Genomic DNA, 23,244 nt, shown 5'->3' on the forward strand with positions numbered 1-23,244 from the left:
ACATACCTTGTTGTTGTTGCTTGACTCCATGAAGCTTGAGAGCCTAGTGCCCCAAGTGTGACACCTCAAATGGTTCACACAACATCATGAACACTTGGAATAACCAAGAGAAGAAGACACTCCAAGCTCAAATTGACTAGACCTCACATATGTATCACTTGTGCAACTTTCTTGCGCTAAAGGGGTCCTTATATAGTGTGCACATTAGGGTTACTCCATGTAACCCATGACTTTACCCATTCCTTATGCTCTATGGGTTTTAACCTCCATGGAGTATCCATGGGTCACCACATGGGTTAAACCCAACATAAGGAATCTTGGATCATAAGCCCACATATATAAGAATGAATGATTTACACAATCAATCCCCATATATTTAATTAGTCTCTTTTGATCACTAAATTAAGTCCAAATTAATTCTTGATCAATACTAATTAAATAACATGATTTCATATTAATATATTAGAACTTATAATATATTAATATGTCACAAATGTCTTCTTCTCATAAAACGGTCTATCCAAATGTTCCGATGCCATGCAACCCAAATGGACCATGTCGGGTCGGGTCAAGTACATACCAATTATAGTTATGGACTTAGACACTAATCCAACAGTCTCCCACTTGGATAAGTCTAAAACTATTATTGCATATGACTTCAAGAACCAACTGGCAATCGTAGCTCTCAAAAGCCGTTGTCGAACTCTGACATTGTCGATGAACTCTAACCTTTGTCAATGACTTGTCCATTAGATAAGGGATCATATATTCCTCCATTCTAGATATCATATGGATTGAGACATGGATTATAAATCATTCTCTCTGTCCATGTGTTGTTTCCCGATTTCCGATTTATGACGACTGACTAATTGAACAAATCAAATTAGTCCAGGCCCGGCCGAGCACTTACGTTTGTCATCACTAAATCATCGAGGGGCCCACATATATCGCTTTTATCCCGAAGGTAAAAGGAATGGATAAACTTCGACTCATATGGCTTGTTCTACTACTTGTTGAATCATACACAAAGGCACGTCTTATAACATCGAGTTACCAATGCGTTTTCGCGCAATCAATGTACAACCAACTCATAGTAACAACTCATATCTCTAGGTTTGAAGAATATAAGATATTATCGTCTCATGATCACTCGTGATAAAATCCATGAAGTGGTTCAAATGAGCGCGGGTTGAATCCAATACTCATAACTTATGAGCACTCATGAGTGTTGTAGCACCGCTTTGTCCAACATCTTAGACCTCTACAAGCCAACCCATGACAGTCTTGATTCATATCTACTTCCAACATATGATCGACTGTGGATGGTTTGAATAACTTAGTCATTCGGGAAGAATGACCTAGTTTATTCTGGAAGTCAAAACATGCAAAATGAAACACAAGAATAATCGAATCCAATATGGTCTCAGAACTTATGAATATAAATAAAACACCTTTTATTTATCACCATATTGATTACCCATTATTCATTGTATACTGTTTCAACTATCAACGTTATTCTTGAATTAAAACAATAGTTGTCCCATGCTCCAAGCATGTACACTATGTTTTCTAAACACTAGTCATGCCATACTCTAAGTATGCACACTATGTTTTTCCAAACATTAGTTATGCCATACACCAAGTATGCATACTAAGTTTGTCTATGATCTTTTACTTTGTGAAATAGATCGATTGAACATAATTCCAATGATCCTAATTTCACACTCCCAAATCCATATCGTAAATGTAAGAATTCCAAATTCTTATCATTCATCGAAATCTGTTTTGATTTTAAACTTATATGCACTAACCCTCTTGTAATGATTATGCACAAAGTCACAAAGACTTGTCAACAGACATTACAGAGTATTCCAATGGAGATCAACTCCATGTAAATATCCTTCTTGCATTAAGTTTTTTTTTTCTAATCTTACACAGATTGAATAATTTCCACCTGTGGAAACATTTCCATATTCCCATTTTGGCTATCACTTCTGAACAAGAGTTGCCTCTTTTCAGAATATGTCAATAAGGTCCTCTCCAAAATTTAACACTATACTTCCAACTGTCCATGAGCAACCAATATTTGGTAAACCTTAGATTGTTCTCGACAATTGCTTAATCATTTTAGTCATATCCAATTCTAGATTTTTCCCCTTAACGCCCAGAGCATTTGGAAAATTTAGAAAGGATGAATTATTATAGCACATGCAATCGATCCTATATCCGAAGCATATGGGACACGATTCATGATGTCTCACATAAAGACATGATACTAGACCGGTCTTTTTTTGCTATAATATTTCTATGTCTATTTGCCAAGTTCTTATAATTCAGATTATGAAAAGGGATGCCGTAATCATAATCGAATTTTAGAACGCAAATAATGAACCCATATATAGAATTTCCTTATGTTGAGCCACTCCAACATAAAATTCATATATATAACCTTGACTAAAGACGATTAAAACCTCAATCTAAGCTTTTAGAATTGAAATGAAGTATAATTTCCTCTCCCTTAATTATAGCAAAACAACTTTTCAACCCCTACAACTTCACGAATTGAAACTTTTGTTTTCTATAATTAACATTGCTAACTTGCAATACTTATCATAATTATCATGCTCCCACTAACATGAAAATTATTAGCATAACACTTATGCTCCCACTAGCTTTGACATGTACTCAGAAATCAGCTGGACTTCTAGAAAATAATATTTTATTGACTTTCTTACCAAAGTTCAGATTTCTGATACGATATGCTTTTGATAAAACTTCATCAAAATCATACACCTTTCCTCAGATAGCACACATGTGTGTCTAAACAATTTCAGAACTATGAAAAGGGATGCCGTAATCATAGTCTCAATTGTTAAGAACTTTGCCATTCCTCACTAGTCCATGTTAGTGTGCCGGTTAACCACACACGCTTCACTAACGACTTTGAGAATGCAAATATCACAACTGTTATCTACTTAAAATCTACTTAGTGAAAGTGTTTCCTCACCATCATTTTCATGAATCGGAGAGAAACCTTATGACACTTAGATTTGTTTATGGTGTAAGTGTTCTTATCCATGTGAATTTGTCAAAACCATAATCACAAGACAAGGATAATGACAAATCCAAACTCATATGGACTGAACTCAATCTTAATTTCTTGCCACCTGGCAGCACAAGGGCCTGCCATTGCTTCCATGTTGTTATGCAAACAATTGAGAACTCTCAGAACTCATATGCAAAGCCAACTTTAACTGGAATGGCACAAAAATAGAAATATGTCAAGACGATAGGTTATAAACCTCACGTCGTGTGCTAGTGATGAACTACATGTTTTTATTCTTGATTAGATCTTGAAGCTTTTCCAAGATCTCTAAGACTCCCACTGTCCTCTTGACATATCAGATTCACTTGTCAAGTATTCAAGAAATAGTGCGGATTCTTTATCAAGATAAACACTTTACACAATTGGCCTAAGTTGGTCTTTGTTTTATCCAAAACATCACAACTTACCAATTTCAAATGTACAAGAGTAGGACACTTTTACTCTTACATTTGACAAGTGTTATAAACCTTTCTTTAAGATATATCACTCATCTTACAGTCTTGGAGTATGACTCTAAGACTTGTTTTGGAACGAAGTATGACTCATCTTCTTGATTTAACCATTCCAAGAATTCAAGATTTCTCTTCTTAGTCATAAGAAGCACTAAGATGTCCTTAGAGGACTAATTGTGTCATGATTTCTAAATCATTAAGATGATCATGAAACATGATACTAAAGTACTCTCCCATCTTTTCAGATTTGAGAAACTTTTATCCTTCTGCCTAATTTGATTCTTCTCATTCGTTCTGCCATACACTGAAAATTTTCCAATGCTTCAGAATTATACTTAAGCCTGTAAGTATAACCATATTTACTAAATTTTAGTAAATCATGACGAATAGTCTTATCGATCTTTTGTGGTGGACTTGACCAGTGCACCAGAATGTGTACTCGATCCCTTAGTCCTTCACTTGACTCACATATACATGTGAACAAGGAATTAATCTTAATTTTCCAAAGATGAGAATTCTCATTCATCATACTATACAACTTGCATGATTTCCAAGTTTCTATCCAACTGAAACCTTGGGTGATGAGAATCTTTCCTTATTTGGTAAATTTAGACATTACCACAAATGGAAGAAACAAATCCATTTTTCCAATATTGCTATCAATGGAATCATATAAGCAACAATTTTTCACAAATGTCATTGTAAGTATACTTAGAATAAATAAAATCAAAAAATCCTTTAATTTTAAAACTTTGCGGAAAACTTACCCTTACAGTGCAAAAGCATATGAAAAACTTGTTGTTATCTTTTCCTAAGCAATATATCATAACTCCTAAGTTAACAGCTCAAAATTCTGATCACTGAACCATGCAATCGAGATCCATCTTCGTGATCAGAATCAGCATACACTTCCTTTAAGTTTCTTCACTTTTCTTTGATTCTTAAACAACAACATGTGACCTAGTCACATCATGTAATGAGAATCTCAAAATAGAAACTTAACAGAGTTAGATAGTGGACTTCACCTGAAGTAGAATCAAACATCTTGACTTGATCAACCCTATGATCCTTCAGTTAAATAGGCAGTTTTGTAATCAATGCCCCTTCCTTTGGCAATACAAACATATGGACTCTATGGAAATGGTACACGGGACTATCACAGACTTAGACTTTCTCTTTACCATTTGGTCAACCGAGTTGACTATGGCCGATCCCTTTCCATTGGGAAGAGAAAGCTTTTTCTAGACATCCAATGTTACCATTGTCAATGTCCATTTAAGGTTTGGGAAGTTGATCTTCTTAATCAAACTTGCTTTACTAGTCCTCAAATCATTTCTGATTCAACAGCACCAAGCAAATAGATAAGATCATTAAGGGTCATGTCATAGTCTGTTTCATAGTAGTCCCAAAGGAACTCACCATGTGACTTAGAAAGTGATTGAACATCCAACTTTCTTAAGACTTTGACACCCAACTCTCCCGGCTTGTCAATATGTGACTTCATCTCCAAGATGTGAGCACACATAGACTTTGCTTTCCAATAGGGCTTGAGTGACATTGAACTTGTGGGTTAGGGAGAATAATTGGAGGAGATGGAGGAAGTGAAGTTCCAAGAGATTTGGGAAGATCATAGATGTCTGAACTAGACATCTTTTGGGAGATATTCAAGATAGTTGATTTAAAGTCCTTAATATAACACCCAATATGAAATATTAAGGCTAGGACCCAACACAATATTTTATAACTTGGAAGAGGGATGTCGTAATCCAAGCTATAAAATATTTGAAGGTAGGCGAATAACGATCCACCAATTTCCACCATGAAAAACGAAATAGAAATATTAGGTTTTAATTGGATTTGAAACTCCTAGATCTTTTGAGATTCATTGAACTTTTCAATGGCATGTTTCAATCTCGAGTGTGCCCTTCAGGTTTTATGACTGGGATGCCGAGGATCACAAAACAAGGTGTGAAGTAACCATGCAAATTACTTGGTACTCTTAAATGTTTATCACCCAACCGATGTGCCGGTTAACCACACACGCTCCACCGGCCTATGATAAACTTTAAGAAACCCTTTGCCTACCTTGTTAAATCAAGCTAGTGTGCCGGTTAACCACACGCGATCTACTAACCGACTTAAGCAAAGTACAAAGTGTAATTTCATGGGTTAGCATCTTATTCACATTTTCCTAAGTAACTAAGATTGGGAATTTATAAAAGTTTAGTTACTTAGTATTTATCATTAATACTTTTAATGAAGGGAGAATTATAGTCCTTGTCCTACCCGTTCGGCTAACGACCCTCCACCAGTCAAGGAAGCGGTGGGTGAGAGTGGACACCCATTAAACTGCCATTTTATAGGCAGTAACCTTATACCCCCCTTATAGACCGACTTCGTGAATGAGGCCTACTAACTGTAAGACTGACTTGCTCTTATACATATATATATTATTAACTTATAATATTATAAAGTATAAGGGTTGAATTTTAACTTTTAAAATCCTAAGGGCTTAATTTGGAATTAAAGTATTCATGAAAGAAAACTTTTCAAATTCCAAAACTTGAGGGCAAGTTTTGAACTATTCAAAAACTTTTCAATTCCATAACTTATGTGTTTAATGTAGTTTTAATTCAACAAACTCTTCAAGTTCCATAACTTGAGGACAAGTTATGGAAGACTTTAAACCATTAAAGAATGTGACTTTTCTTTATTCATAACCTATGGAAATATTTATGAGTTTTATTACTTTTAAATGTGACTTTTCATCTAACTTGAGGACAAGTTACAAAAAACACATTTTAGAATCAACTCTTAGATTAATTTGGATTGAAAACCACAATTTCATATAACATTCCTATTAATCTAAGCAACTCATAAGAACAAGATAATTCATTCAAACTTCTTTCATGTAATTAGCCTAATCATTAAACTAATACAAAACATGAATCTATTGATAATTATCTTTGAAATTGGATTAGCATGAACATTACCACATCAAAAACAGATTTATAGGTTCAAAAACAGCTTATGGTAATGTTCCGAGTCCATTTCTAGCCAAAAAAACTCGAAGATATGCTGTCAGGGGGTCCAACTCGTCGAGTGCATGAACCAACTCGGCGAGTTGGATCGTTTTGCACACTTTTAAGCCTTGGACTCGTCGAGTCCCTGTTGGGTTTTGAGCATTCTAACACTCCTAAGTGTACATGCAACCCTAAATACATTGGATCTATTTTTTCTCTATTATACATACAAATATGAATATCCAAGGTATTATCCTAACTAGCATACCAAAACATTGATACTAGGGTAATAGAATAGATAGAATACATACCTTGTTGTTGTTGCTTGACTCCATGAAGCTTGAGAGCCTAGTGCCCCAAGTGTGACACCTCAAATGGTTCACACAACATCATGAACACTTGGAATAACCAAGAGAAGAAGACACTCCAAGCTCAAATTGACTAGCCCTCACATATGTATCACTTGTGCCAATTTCTTGAGCTAAAGGGGTCCTTATATAGTGTGCACATTAGGGTTACACCATGTAACCCATGACTTTTCCTATTCCTTATGCTCCATGGGTTTTAACCTCCATGGAGTATCCATGGATCACCACATGGGTTAAACCCAACATAAGGAATCATGGATCATAAGCCCACATATATAAGAATGAATGATTTACACAATCAATCCCCATATATTTAATTAGTCTCTTTTTGATCACTAAATTAAGTCCAAATTAATTCTTGATCAATACTAATTAAATAACATGATTTCATATTAATATATTAGAACTTATAATATATTAATATGTCACAAATGTCTTCTCCTCACAAACGGTCTATCCAAATGTTCCGATGTCATGCAACCCAAATGGACCATGCCGAGTCGGGTCAAGTACATACCAATTATAGTTATGGACTTCGACACTAATCCAACAGTCCCTTCATGGACTCGGCGAGTCTGCTGAGTAGACAGCACAAAACTTCGATTTTTCAGCAATTTTCGCAAGTATAATAAGAAAACAAGCCTAGGCTCTGATACCACTGTTGGGTTTTGAGCATTCTAACACTCCTAAGTGTACATGCAACCCTAAATACCTTGGATCTATGTTTTCTCTATTATACATACAAATATGAATATCCAAGGTATTATCCTAACTAGCATACCAAAACATTGATACTAGGGTAATAGAATAGATAGAATACATACCTTGTTGTTGTTGCTTGACTCCATGAAGCTTGAGAGCCTAGTGCCCCAAGTGTGACACCTCAAATGGTTCACACAACATCATGAACACTTGGAATAACCAAGAGAAGAAGACACTCCAAGCTCAAATTGACTAGCCCTCACATATGTATCACTTGTGCAAATTTCTTGAGCTAAAGGGGTCCTTATATAGTGTGCACATTAGGGTTACTCCATGTAACCCATGACTTTTCCCATTCCTTATGCTCCATGGGTTTTAACCTCCATGGAGTATCCATGGATCACCACATGGGTTAAACCCAACATAAGGAATCATGGATCATAAGCCCACATATATAAGAATAAATGATTTACACAATCAATCCCCATATATTTAATTAGTCTCTTTTGATCACTAAATTAAGTCCAAATTAATTCTTGATCAATACTAATTAAATAATATCATTTCATATTAATATATTAGAACTTATAATATATTAATATGTCACAAATGTCTTCTTCTCATAAAACGGTCTATCCAAATGTTCCGATGCCATGCAACCCAAATGGACCATGCCGGGTCGCGTCAAGTACATACCAATTATAGTTATGGACTTAGACACTAATCCAACAATAATTTGGGCAACCAAAAAACCTCCGACATGGATTCTTTCGAGTCCATGATGTCCACATTCCAGCCCTATCTCCACAATATCACATTCTGATGTTGGTGCTTGACGAACTCGACATCGATTTCCTGTTTCCAATTTGCCCTAATCGTTCGCTCCTTTGACTGTCGAATGAAGAAGAGCTCGATTCTTTGATTTAGCCCTCTTAAATGGCACGTAGGATGTTATTTAACATGATGACTTCCACGTAAGCTGCCACATCAGTTAGATACCGGCTAATCCATTAAATATCTCGTTTTGATTACGTTTACCGGTATTTAGGACTAAATTGCAAAAAAAAAAATATAGGGGCTAAATTGATTATACGGGCAATACATATGGACTTTATTGCAGTTTTCCCTAAGTATTACTGCTCATAAAAAGTAATATACCGTTAACAAACTAATACCAATTTAACAATTACCAATATACATATAGAGGAGCAAAATGAGCAAATTATTCCTAACAAATATTATCGATATGGGTTTAATGTTTTAAGTGGGTTATAAGCAATGAATGGTAGATAGTCGGGACGGATTTACTATGTTGCATGGAATAACACGTGCTACCCTTTAAATTTTCCCGTCAAATGTAAATAAATTTAGTGAAAATTCGTCAAAATCTATCACAAACCCGTTGAAAATCCGTCACTAATCCATCAAAAAGTCTGATAATTGTGAATTTAGTGTAAATTCGTCGGTTTATTATTGACGATTTTGTGACGGAAAGTGCCTTTAGAAATGAGTTCTTTTCTAGTAGTGCAACCTCTAAAAAATTTGTGGAACCATTAACTTTTCTTTCTGGATCCGTCTTAAGATAGTTAAGAAAAAAAATCCGATATAATCGTTTTAAAGATATATAGTTGTGCGATATATCCTTCAAGTTTCATAAATACGTATTTAGAGGTTATTTTATAAATGAAATAAAAAGAAAATCAAACAACAATTGTATTAACTTTTGGTGTCTCGTTGACTCTGACTCGTTCTACTCCATTATTCTGAACCCTTGCTTCATCCTTGGGTCCCAGCCTGACCACATAAACTCGGAAAGAGCAAATAAAAAACAATCGAAAACACTATTTTAATTTTCCAAAAAGATTATTTTATTAAGATACAAATATCACAAAAAATGCATATAAAAAATTAGAGGCCATATGGTTTTGTTATCAGTTATTTATTATAATTATTAAAATATAATAAAAAAAGAATATTTTACTTTATCAGATATAATATTTGGAAATAGACTTTGGTCCAATAACATTAGTACAACGACCGCATATATTAAGTAAAAGTTCTAGTCTTTTTAAGCACACCCATATATTTAAACTTAAGTGAGTGTATTGTTGATATGGCGTCAAAGGTATATGAAATAATATATGATGTCAATTGGTACATCTGAGTCTAATTTCCTTTTAAATGTTAAGACTGATATATAATTTTTACCTTATAAATTAAAAGCCGTGCATAAAATATATAATGATAAATATCAATGAAATTAAAAATCACAACTTGGTTATATTTCAATACAAGTTGCTTGACTCATAACCTGTTGGTAATTGGTTGCTTTCAAGAAATTGTTTTCTAGTGCTTTTAATTGACTTCTTATGCCATGTGATAGCTAAGCACACATAGAGACCATTTAATTGAGTCATTTGTAGGGCATCTCTAATTTTATCTTCTTGTCATTTTAGTTTGCACACAATTCTTCTAAATATTCTTCTAAATAATATGTTGTGTACATAAATTTAAGCATAACATGATTCACTGACAAAATATTAAATTAATACCTTATGGTTTTACCATATGTCTTTTGAAAATATTGTTAAAAACGTATAACATCACCAAATAGGGTTTTATATATATATATATATATATATATATATATATATATATATATATATATATATATATATATATATATAGTGACGATCACAAAATTTGAACTATTGAAATGTTATCAGGTGAGGGGGGAAGTTATTTCTAAAAACACGACTAGTAAGCCTATTTGTGGACATGAAGTTTTAGAAAATCCTTCATGAAACGGGAAATAATATAAGACATATGAATGTATTTAGGCCACACGGGGTATCTGGCTTGCATCCTCATGAGATGGTGACATGGTCTCGGGCCTTGCACGAGAACACTACGCCCCTTATGCGAGGTGCATGTATTCTAGTGGCACGGTGATGAAGGATGGCGTATGGAGATCCATTTCCAACATCTTTTTGAGCATCTTTTTCAAATTTGAATCTATTTATTAATATTATTTTTAATTATTCTATAATTACCAATACTTTTATCATTATTGAACATACTATTTTCATCTCTTTTCTCTATATACCATTATACTCTATTACAGGTAATTACCAGTACTATTACCTTATTTTGAACGGATCAAACAAGTTTACTGGTCAAATGTGTATGAAAAAAAACATGGTTACCTAAATATGGACAAAAAACCAAAGTTTCTTACCATAATCATAATGCAAAATGACTATGTCCACAAAATCATTACCAATATCTTTATAGTGAAGGAGTCTTTTAGCCAACTCTTTTGAGACTTCAAAACCAAACTTCTACTTATGAAAAGGAGGTAATCTATATGATGAGAAATAATAGAAGTCCATGATTTGTAGTTTGTTTTGTTTTACGAAGAATAAGCTCAGTATCATGCATTTTATGTGGCTGTGTGCTCGATTTCAATTGTCTCATAAACATTCACATTATGAAGCCGTGAAACACATTTTTCACTATACCGAGGCACTTGTTATTGATGATTTTAGTGTCACTGGCCATTTAATATAACTTGAACTAACACAAATATCAAATAGAATTTAAGTTATGATCTAATACAAGTCAAGAGGTGTGGAATACACATTTGTATAAGACAAGTTTGATCCGGAACACGACGAAAGATGTGGGTAGTGCCCCTTGCAGGGTTCAAAGGGCTAACCCCTAGCGTCGTAGGGTTTCAGGAAACACCCCAAAACCTTTATAGAAATCTGGACATGGAATTTCATGGAAAACATGCTCAAAATGAAGTAAAGCAAAAGAAAATGGGCAAGTTTGTCACTTCTCAAAACCAGACTAACTGATAGCCCAAGATGCTTAGGCAGCTTGGAGCCACGTTACCATTCTATTTAATTTGACATGAAGCGTGAGTTATCCGGACAATTTTTTTTAGAAAACCGTTTGTAAAGGTAGATTCCACAGTTTTCTTTAATCATATCCATATTTTAGATAAATGAGCACATATACGTATATTTCACTTACTTGGAACTCATTTACTAAATCTAATATTCCATACACTTTCCATAAATATACATATTGTTTTATACCTAAAACTTTTAAGTATTTATATATATTATCCCCCATTAAATTTCCCACTAACCAGATGTACGGGAGAAATATCAATACAAATAATGAACTTACAAGATCCATGAGATATCCATATTCTTGATTACAAAATCCTTGGTTCAAACCCTGCTTTCTAACACATAAAATATTAAATTATGGTATCCTAAGGGGTTCATCATGGAATTTAATGTTATGTAGATTTGAGGCTTGATGGATCCCTTCTTCGCCGAAAGCATATTATTGGATTTTGTGCTTTCTTTGGAAACTCCTTAGTCTTTTGGTTCTCGATGAAGCAATAATAAGTTTTTTTTTGTTAACAATGGAAGTAGAATATGTGGTGGCATGTCGGATGTGCATATACACTCTTTGGATGAAGCAAACTCTCTTATATCTTAATCCTTTTCAAAATAAAACTCTAATATGTTTCGATAAACCGATATCTGTTTGAGTAAAAATCTTATCTTGCACTCATGCATAAAGCATATAAACATAATACAACACTTCTTGCATAATCATGTTTCAAAGGATAACTTTGTGCTTGAAAAGGTTGATAAATATACTAAAACCCTCAATAAAGAATCCTTTTGTAAATTAAGAATGAGACTTGACATGATTGAGCATAATACTTGAAAATTGAAATTTTCTTACATGAATGTGCTTAAATGTTGGGTGTTATTTCCTGCTCATGTTAAATATTTCATTTACTAGGAACTTTATATTGAGGGGAAACTTACTTCCCTAATTTTCCTTGATAAAAGGGAAAATAAGACCCACTATTTGCTTTTTAGTAAGTATGCTTTATCGGGATTTTGTTTGTGTGATTGATTAACTAGATTATGATCCACGTTAAACGCGTGGAACATATAAAAGAAATATATTTAAAGTTATAAAAAAACGACACAATAAAAAAAAAAGATAAAATAACATAAAAAAAATAATATCATAAAACAGAATAAAACATAAGTTGATGATTAAAACTATAAATAAAACAAAACAAAGTATTCAATCATAAACTAATATAAAATAGTAAATATCTTTATTAGAAAAAACAAACGGTTTTCGAAAGCAATTTGAAATATATATAATCACACATTTCTACTTGGCATAGTCATTATCTCAAATCTGAACAAAATGAAAAATACTTCATGAGAACGATGTCCCGGAACGACATACTCAATCGTATTTCCTTTAAATAAATAAAGAAGATTGTTTCGATAATTCCACCATTCATTTGCACCGACATTGTAATTACTAACATCTACTTTAACCCACCGATTCTGAATGAAAACCCAAATAGCCCACAAACGATCTCCACTTATAGAAAAATATCTCAATTTTCCGTCAAACTTGATAAGCCCCGATGCATACGAGTTGAAATCATTAATAATATAAGGTACAGATATCACTAAATATTCTTCCAATATACATCGAATCGCAAAATGTCATAGTTAGACAATAAAAAGTAAACCACACCTCCACTTATAATTGCATCATCTGAAACAAGATAAACAGAAGGTGGTAACTAGATATTACGAAGCTCCCTCCATTCTCGTATAGTAGAGGCAAACAATTCTAAGTGGAAGTAATCATAGTCCACCTGATCCTTAAGCAGATCACTACAATGAAAATAACATATCAGTAATAAAATAAATTAAAATAATATACCTAAATATAATATAGATAAAGTTTTATGATGACAGTGCGTATGATAATCAAATGATCTTGAAATGCAACAACTTCGAACTCATAACTACCATAGCAAACTTTAACGCAACGTATTTAGAGATTGAAAATGACAACGATTTACAATATTTAATAGACGTTAAATGCTTGAGCACCCACATTAATGTATTTTTATATAGTCTAGAATGTATACCATCTTTATATATTAGTAGTTTATGTTTCTTCTGCAATTGTAAGAGTTTCTTGATCCAATATTCAGATTAAGATTTATGTGGGGGAATTTCAAAATTTTCGATAGATACACCGTTACTTTTAAAGAAAATGATCATAATAGCCATTTTTTTAAGTTTTTTTTTCCACAAAATAGCCAAAAATTCGAAAAATGACTAAAAAAACCATGATTTGTTTAGTTGGCCTTTAAATTTTAGCATATGGTAACTTGCGAAAATCTCATTTTTGTGTCAACTTCAAACATTTAGAACTCTTTTTTACGTGAATTCCGTTTAAGCTGATTATTTTTCATCGTGCTATTTGTAATGAGGGAAATCCATGGACATATTGAACTCCAAATTTTGATGACGGGAAGTCATAATTTTTTAGCTCCAAAAGTAGGTTACTCGGTGTAAAATATGAAAAAACTAAACTTGATCCTTAACAATTTTCGCATACAAACTCCGTTTTAGTTAAAAAAAAATTAATTGTGTTTTTTTTCATAATAAGGTCTATCCATTGACATATTACACTCATAATTTGAATGTCGGGAACTGGAAGTCATATATTTTTTTTGTTTCAAAATAAGATTATTTGGTGAAAATTATGAAAAAAATAATTTTCTCATACAAACTTCATAACAATCATTAGACCGTTAGGGTTCTCACAATCATAAGATGACCTGCAAAAATCTCAAAAAAAAAAAAAAATCGCATGTCAGCTAGATATTTGAAAATGGTAAATTGTTAAAATTATGATTATTATGATTTTTTTAGTTATTTTATGGAAAAAATAATATTATGGTTATTTTCTATTAATTTTATAGTCTCATAACATTTAATTGTATGTTTTTGTGGAAGACGATTTATATAACCAAAGCATATTTTAGGAAATTTTCACAATCAATGATACTTTTTCTAGATCTTGATCATTTATTTCGTTTGACTAATGATTAATGACGAAGAAATTCAATTTTAGTAGTTGGGGAGGGTGAATCGTAGTTTTAGAAAGAACCAAGGACAAAACCGTCAAGATATTACAATGGAGCATGACGTGGTGATTAGTGAATACGAGCATAATCGCTGTATATATACAGCGATAAGCCTCATTCCTTCATCGATAGGCCACTCGATTGCGCGATTCTTTGCTTCGATTGTGTGCATCACTGATGATCAAAATTTTGTTTTTCCAATTGTAATAGTTCGCCAAAGTTTGGATTGACGAGACTCGTTTGATCTGTATATTTTGATTTTCCGCCAGGTATCCGAAACCCTACCTTTTTGTATTACATATGTATGTCTGTTTATGTTGTGGTTGAGATTCGAATGGTTATGGTATTAGATCGATTCAGTTGGTAGATCTGAAACGAAATAAAATGGAAGTTATTTGCTTCGAGAAACTGATGCTTGTCCGGTTCGAAGTGTTGGAATGAACAATGAACGAGTTTGGGACTGGTAATGGTTCTGTTTGAAGAAAGATCGGTGCTTCGGTTTTTATCTGTTTCAATTCCGTGTGCCTGAGACTTCATTGAGTGCCTTCGTTAAGATTTTGTTTTACTATATATCTGTTAATTTCTACGAGTTCATGACATAGACGTTACACCGAAGCTTTGCTGGATCTTCAATTACGTTCTCAGGGAGCCAAGTTGTGAAATTATATCTACTTGCTCAACTGGGATGTTCATTTACTCGTCTATCTTTACTAATGCTTTAGCATGATCTAGGTTCAGTAATTGTGGTATTTAATATCCTTAGATATTAGTTCAAAGGATTAAACCAAGTGGAAACAGTTACAGATTTACAGGGCAAAACAGCGTGCAGTGTTCTCCCTCTTGAGTATTTTATTCTTAGGGTTTTGTAATTCTTCTCAAGTGTAACTACTCTATTCTGCCCTGTATTGAATGCACTTTTTGACACTGTAATCCTTTTCCATGAATTGGGTTTAGAACAGTTGGTTATGTATAGAAGTTCCATGTTTTTCATGTTGAAGGATATGACTGCCTAACCAGCTTCTGTATACTCGATATATCTTCCCATTGGAACAATAAGATCCCACATCTAATAGTGTGGGACTTTGAAATTACCTAATATGAACCATTATAGCACTTTTTTGATGTTATGCCACATTTTGAAGGATGTTCTTTTCTTCTGGACTGCAGACTGGGCTACTTACTTGTTACTTGACTTGGAAAAAGGTCTCAAAGGGTTATAGGACTTCATAAAGGAGGCTGTGGAACTCAGATATATTTCACATAGCTGGTGGAGAACTACTACTCACCATGTCTTCAAAAGGGTTGGAAATGCCTGTTTCCGGATCTGACAAGGTGAAGCTCACCTAATCCAGTTAGTTCAGATGATGTCTTGTTAATGTTGATGTTTTTAGCTTAAAAACTTTACTTTCCAAAATTTCATAGTTTTCCTGTTTTCTTGAACTGCAGTTGGAAGTCCCTGTTCTTGGATGTCGCTTCAGTGAGAAGGCTGAACATTTACCAATTAAGAAAAGGAGATTTGTATTTAAAACTTCATCTCCACCTCATAACACTGCATCCTCAGATGTGCCTGAAAGTGCTGCAGCATGTCTTGATTCTTCAAATCAGGAGATCCAACCAAGACCAGCTGCAAGTTGCCCATCTGCTGAATCTTTGACAGTGGCTTCCCTGTGTCAAAATGGTAGTGTTGATAATAAAGTGCATGGAGAAAAGTTTGCAAAAACTAGTGACAATATTTGTGGCATATCTTTAGGCTCATATGGGACAAAGAGTCTTGAAGCTCGTGCCACTATAAAACTTGAACCAAACAGTGTGAACTTGCCCAATATTTCTGTTAAAGAAACCGGATTACATACATCAACAGTTCCACTTAAAGATGGTGATTGTTCATCTCCAGACAAGGCCAGAGTGGATAATTCCACCCTAGACAATCAGGTAACAAGTCAGGGGCAGAAGTCTGCTGTTTGTGATGAGAGATTAAACTGGGACTTGAATACTGTAATGGCATGGGAAGAATCACCAGAATGTGACCACAACATACACACAACATATCCTGAGGGAAACAACACCTGTAAGGAAGGAAATTCTAAAGTTTGTAAGCAAGAACAGGTATCTGGAAGTGCATCTGAAAACTTAGGCAATAAAAGTTTAGCTAACTTGAGAAGTTCACCTCATACAATTCATGAAAAAGAACCAGAAGAACGCAAACCAAACAGTAAAAATATCAACAAACTGTTGTTTCCTGTTATTCCCAGTGCTCCTCCTCATGCACCAGTCAACAATATAAAATCCTTGCACGCTCAAAATCTTGATATTTCCAATAATGCTGTTCCTAGTATTGTCAAAGTGGAGCATCCAACATGTGACATTTCCAAAAATCACAAGAATGGTAATGATTTGGTATTTCCTATGACTGTTAACACAGGCTTTTCATTGGACTATTCTGTACCCCTGGGTTTTAATCCTTCCATAAACACACGTCCCTTGGAAGAAGAAAATGTTGTTTCAGGGAGTAATGTGAATCATGCTATTACTACTCCACTACAAACAACCGAGAATGAGAATCTTAATTTATCACTTGTCACTGTGGCCTCTCTAGAAAATGAAGTTCATCAAAGTGGAACTAGTTTTGAAGAAGATGATAAAACTAAGGTCAAAAGATTAATTACTAGCAATTGCATGACCATGGAGAATTTGATTGACAAAGGGAGTCCAAGGACTCCCCAAGATGCTTACAAAGCAATAAACCAGTCTACCATTGGTTCACTTTTTGCCATACAATCATCAGTGTTACCAGAAGGTGAAGAAGATCAACCTTGTTCTGATGCTCTTCAAGTCAAACCTGAAAAGTCAGCATCAACTCCACCATCTGTAAGTCATAATAACAAAGAAGCATGCCAAGTGGGTGTGGACAATGGTATTGAGAATTTTCCTAGTGACATTCAAGGAAGTGAGGTTGATAATGTAGAGGAATTGTCAGTTGGATATGATTCTCAATTTGAAGATGGAGAAGTGAGAGGGGAATCAAGCATACAGACATGGGAAGGATCCGGATCCGAGGGCGACAATAGAGAAAACGAACATGAACACAATTCCCAATGTGTAGCACCAGAAAGCTCTTCAAGAATAAGATCCAACACTGATATGGCCTCCTCTCAAAAGGGAACCGATGAAATTTCCATTTCCAGTGTAGTTTTGGCTGAACAAGTATCTAATTCTACTGAACCAAACGAGACAAATACAAGAGAAGTTAGCATGAAGGATGAAAGTGAATCAGATCAATGGAAGATGAATGTATCAGGATCTGAGGATTACAATGTTGCCAGGATGAAAGACTTGCCAAGTATAAAGTTGTATAATAAAAGAGAAACACCAACAACAACAGCACGTGATGTGTTTATTAACAGGGGTAGTAGATTCCGGATGCAAGGCCACTACAGGTACTACTACTACTACTGCATATCAAGAACCAAATAATCTAATCTTAACTTTTCAAAAAAAAAAAATTAATATTTTTCTTCCATTCTATGTGCACAGTTCAAACAATGGAGGTGATGATTCGGCTTCAAGATCTAGAGAAGCAGGGTTAGTAAGATCATCATCCTTTAGACGTGGTAATAACAGAAAATACTCTCCGCATGTCCGTGCTGGTAACCGTGGAGGTGCGACATGGAATCGTTCCCCAGGAAGAGACAACAGGGAACCACCTTTGCCTTTCTTCCGCGATGTCGAGACTCTGACAAACGAAGTCTGTTTGGATCAAAATCAAAACGATGATGTCATCATCCGACCCGGTGCTCCGTATCGTCAATCTTTCAGAACCAGATTAGTAGGAAACCGAGAGGAAGACGATTTCCGTGCGCGTTTGGGATTACGTCCAGCTGGCGACACACGCTTTGTGGGCCGGGGAAGATCTTTGAGATATAATCCGAGAGGTGTGGGCCCCAGGGTACGTTACAGTGGACCTGCAAACGATGGATACAATGAACAGTTGGAATATTCACATAGTTTTAAAAGGCGGTGCTATTCTCCAACAGAAAGGAGAGAGAATCAGAATCAGCCGTGTGTGCATCACCATTCTGGCTCTACATCTCCTCCAAGATCATGTACTCGTAGTAGATCGCCTAGAATTCGAAGGCCGAGATCTCCCAATTTCCGTTTTGAAGGAGTAGATGGAGGATATAATAATAATCATGATAACAACTTGTCTCCGGGTAGTACTAATACCAGATGGGTGAAATACAAACAACGAACTACTGTTTTTAACAGATCACCTCCTCCACCAATTGGGGAGAGGTTAAGTTTTTATGATTCTTCAAGAAAAACAAAACAGAATGAGAATTACAGATCTGGGCATCCTGGAAGATTTTCTGATGTGATGGATCATCATCATGGGTATAGGCGGGGTGGGTTTGTTAAACGGAATGAAATGGGTAGGCCTTTGAAACATAATAATGAGTATGATGAGGAAGATGGTTATGGTCCAGTGGAAGGTATGGACTTCCATGGGAGAGGAAACCCTAAACCTTATACTAATGGGACTGACACTAGGTTTCGTGACCTTCCAAGAAGGGCTAGAGAAGAGAGAGAGAATTGGTGAGAGGTAACCAAACATCACAGGTCACCACCAATCATCACCCAATGGAGAGAGAGAGAGAGAGAGAGAGAGAGAGAGAGAGGGTTAAGAGAGAATGATGACGTATCCATCAATGGATGGAAGCTTCTAGAAGAGAGAACAGATGAGTGATAGAGGTGTGGTTTACAAAAAGTGATGGAGCTTTGAAAGGTTGTCTATACTCTATATATATAGAAGAGACTATTTCGATTATGTTTTGTGAATTGGTCTCTCTCCCTTGACAAAGTTGAGACAGAAAGTTAGAAATGTTGCTAAAGTTCATCACTGATATATGATCCACTTAGGGTGCTTTTATGGGGGTTCTTAATGGGTTGTAACTAAGGCGTGTTTTCTTGTTTAAGTGCTGTATGGATAAATGATATATACGAAGGTGATAAGTTTTCTTGTTAAGTGTTGGATGGATAGAGAAGTTAGAACTTAAAAGGATACATCGTTAACGCATCTCAAAAGTCAAATCCATTCTCAAAACCCTTTTTTACATTGAATTTGATGTTAAATCATTCCAAGCCAAAATCAATTCATTGGTAAAACACTATATTGTTGGTGTTAAACTTATTGCTGTAAGATTTAGGGGGTGTTTGGGACTGTTTTTTTCAAGATACTAAAAAACTCGTTATCGCTTCAATGTCGCATTTTAACAAAATGTTGTTTTAAGTTAGATATGTCGATAAAAATGAATAATAATAGAAACTATATATAGTATTATTAATTATATACAAAATTGTTGCCTTAAGTCACACCTTCCAAACGACGTGGTTCGTTACGATTTGTAAAAGTTTGAGGTTTGACATTGCTTCTAAATCACTGTTTAACGTTATTTAGAACCTTGTTTTTTTTAAAACAACTTATTCTTTTTAGTAAAAGTGTTTATTAACTTATTTTTTGTCAAAATAATTTTTTAAGTGTTTGATTTAGGTTATATGGTAGCAAAACTTAACAAACTGATAAATTAATAATTAGTATATAACAAACGCCTTCATGTGTGTAATTAGAAAATAACTTATTAAGTAATTTATCAAAAACTCATTATTTAAGTCAATAAATACTTATGAAACCTTTATATCAAAACACTTAAAACTTTTTATTTTAGTAATAAATCAATAAACACCTTAAATAATCAACCCCAAACAGGCAAACACCCCATTTAATTTTTCAATTTCGATTGTTATGTATTTTAGGGTTATTATATATGTAATATTTGTTACTTATAGTATTATATTATAAATTAAATTGACATTATGATTTATATCAAATTCAAATTTTCATGTTTCAAACTTATTTAAACACATAATCCTTTTTAATAATGGAAAACACAATACATAATCAAGTAAAACACATAACCAATGTATACTTTTTAATATAGCTGTAAATGAAAAAAATGTGACTAATACAAATATTTATTTGTTATCATGTTTTATTTGTTTATATTAGGGCATCTCCAACCCATCCCCAAACTCCATTTCTTCCCCCATTCTTCTCCAACCCTACCCCATTTTCACCTCCATTTTTGGAGATATGAATAGTATTCCCCCATATATGGGGAATACTATTCATATTTCCAAAAATAGAGGTGAAGTTTGGTTGCCAATTTTAGTCTCTCTCATTTTTATTTTATACATTTCTAGTTTATTTTATCTACTAATTATAGTTTAAATGCAATATTTAATATTTATAATATCATGTTATATACTAATTTATATTAATTAATCATAAATATAGAGTTTAATTAGTAGAGGGTGTATTTGACAATATATATAAGTTATAAAAATAGAATATTCTAGGAATATACTTTTTGGGGTAAAAAATGGGGTAGAAAATTGAGTAGGGTTAGAGATGAATCACTATTTCCTCCATTTTCTACTCCATTTATGGGGGAAAAAATGGAGATGGGTTGGAGATGGTCTTAGAATGAGCACCAGCAGGTAAATTTCATGGAACCGAAATTAACGGTTTATATTGGAATTATTTTCACAATTGGTGACTACGTTTCTTTGGACTTTACTATAGACCCTAAAAAAGGTAGAATCGGTTCCAATAATGGTTGTTGTTTTTAAAACATTTAACTAATTGTTATTAAAACAGTTGAAATAAACACGAAATTAGTTTTTGAGTATACATAGAAGGTTTCGTTAATCTAAATTGAGAGGAGCTTTTGATCTCGTTGTTCTCTTCTACTCTAATAAATGAAAGTTTTTTTTTTTTGTCACTTGTCACACTCTCATTCAATTTGCCAAATGTTATTTTGTGGTTATTTTGAATTAAGTTTTATTCTACATGTCATTTTATGATTTTTCAATTTTATTAATTCCAAATAGTATTTAAATTTAAATGCAATAATAAATGCATATTACTTTTTTTTTAATTTCAAAAATATTAAATTAAAACTTTATTAATTTTCTTTATTTATTTATCTAAATTATTTGATTAAATTTAGAGAAAAAAACATTTTAATTTTTATAATTCAATATTTTCTCATTTTTCTTATAAATTCAAACTTCTCAAATGTTTAGAATTTTATATTTAGTTTTTTCTTTTAAATAAATCCATGTAATACATGTGTCTCATACCTAGTTTGAGGTAATATAATATGAATTACTTTTTATACTTAAGTTTTTCACAAATTCTATATCGAATAGGTCTTAGTTATTGAAATCTAAAACTTTAAAATGCAATTAGCTGGATACCCCTTTCCCTCCACAAGTTTTATAAGGCTCACGATCGAGCTTTTTTACGACATTTATTTGTATCTTTTTTGTTAACAAGTAACCTTGCCAAATTTTATGGAACTGATCCTAGAACCAGAACCTACATGAATTGTTTCCCATATTTGTTACATGCTTTAATTTTTTATTTAACCATTTGAAATCCCCAAAAAGGTAGTTTTTAGTAAGCCCAAAAGATTTCATTGAATTTATATAGAAGAGCTTTTGAGTTTCTTCACTATAACACAAGACCATTCATAAATTATTTTTTAGACTTGGGTTTTCGAAACATCCTATGTCGGATAAAAGTTGAAAAATAATGAAATACCAATGTTTATAAAAGAGAAGATGAAAAGACTTTTCATTAACATCATTTTAGCTATTTACCAAAACAAATAAGACCGTAAACTCTTAGTCACTGAAAATTAAAAACTTTAAAATACAGTTCACAGGTATCCAGTGGGTATCGATTCCAAATTGTGACAAGTTTATAAGGCTCACGGCCAAAATTTATACCTCAAGCGACTAACATAAATATTAGTAAATATGTTTTAAATGTAAATGTGCATTTACATGGTCGTGTAACTCGTGTTTATGATTGATAACATCTTATTAATACTTAATTAATATAAAATATTGTCGGCTAATTAATTATTGAAAATTTCATATTTTGTTGACGGTTATTTTTAACAAAACATATCTATCAAATATCAATATTTCACCATGTTTATTATTCTCTCACAACATGAGGATGGGAAATAAAATGAACATTAAATTTGAGGGAGTAAAAGTAACACATAAAGAATTCTATACTATTTTGGTGTAAAAAATAATATAACACTAAATTTGATGTGATACTACTTATTTATATCAAAATAGAATGGGAAATAAAATGATTTCGAAAATGCACCATTGTGTTTAAAGATAGGATTTAGTGTTATATTGAAAAAGCCCTAACATGGTGTTTATTTGTGACTTAATTAACTAATTGACTTCTTAAATAAAGTTATACAATGTTGTTTGTTTAAGACTTATTTAAACGGACATAGACTTGTTTTTCTTATAATAATCCTTTATAATGGTATGACTTATGACTATCTCCTTCAAAAACATATTTCATTATTATTGAGACAATAATTTATCATAAACCATTAATTATCCTTTATGATGTTATGATTTATGACTACCTCGTATTAGCAATTTGATTGCTTATTGGTGATTTCGTTCCCGTCGTTTCTGCTAATTTGTTTTC

General features: G+C 33.3%; 1 protein-coding gene across 1 annotated transcript; it reads left to right on the forward strand.

The window, feature by feature from the left end:
* The first annotated feature begins 14,789 nt into the window (after positions 1–14,789).
* LOC145165288 (uncharacterized) lies at positions 14,790–19,680 on the forward strand. Its single transcript, XM_079083998.1, has 4 exons — positions 14,790–14,926; positions 15,825–15,989; positions 16,104–18,094; positions 18,192–19,680. The coding sequence occupies exons 2-4, from the start codon at positions 15,945–15,947 to the stop codon at positions 19,252–19,254; spliced, it is 3,099 nt and encodes a 1,032-aa protein (XP_078940124.1). The 5' UTR covers positions 14,790–14,926; positions 15,825–15,944; the 3' UTR covers positions 19,255–19,680.
* Positions 19,681–23,244: the final 3,564 nt, after the last annotated feature.

The sequence above is a fragment of the Lactuca virosa genome, chromosome 3, assembly GCF_052849685.1.
Source record: "Lactuca virosa cultivar CGN04683 chromosome 3, Lactuca_virosa_CGN04683_v6, whole genome shotgun sequence".
NCBI lineage: Eukaryota > Viridiplantae > Streptophyta > Magnoliopsida > Asterales > Asteraceae > Lactuca > Lactuca virosa.

What these genes read in the sequence shown, in the direction of transcription:
- LOC145165288 (XM_079083998.1), top strand. Translation starts at nt 15,945, where the DNA reads ATGTCTTCAAAAGGGTTGGAAATGCCTGTTTCCGGATCTGACAAG. An exon ending in CTGTTTCCGGATCTGACAAG is followed by an intron (nt 15,990 to 16,103) that starts GTGAAGCTCACC and finishes CTTGAACTGCAG; the next exon opens with TTGGAAGTCCCTGTTCTTGG. An exon ending in CGGATGCAAGGCCACTACAG is followed by an intron (nt 18,095 to 18,191) that starts GTACTACTACTA and finishes CTATGTGCACAG; the next exon opens with TTCAAACAATGGAGGTGATG.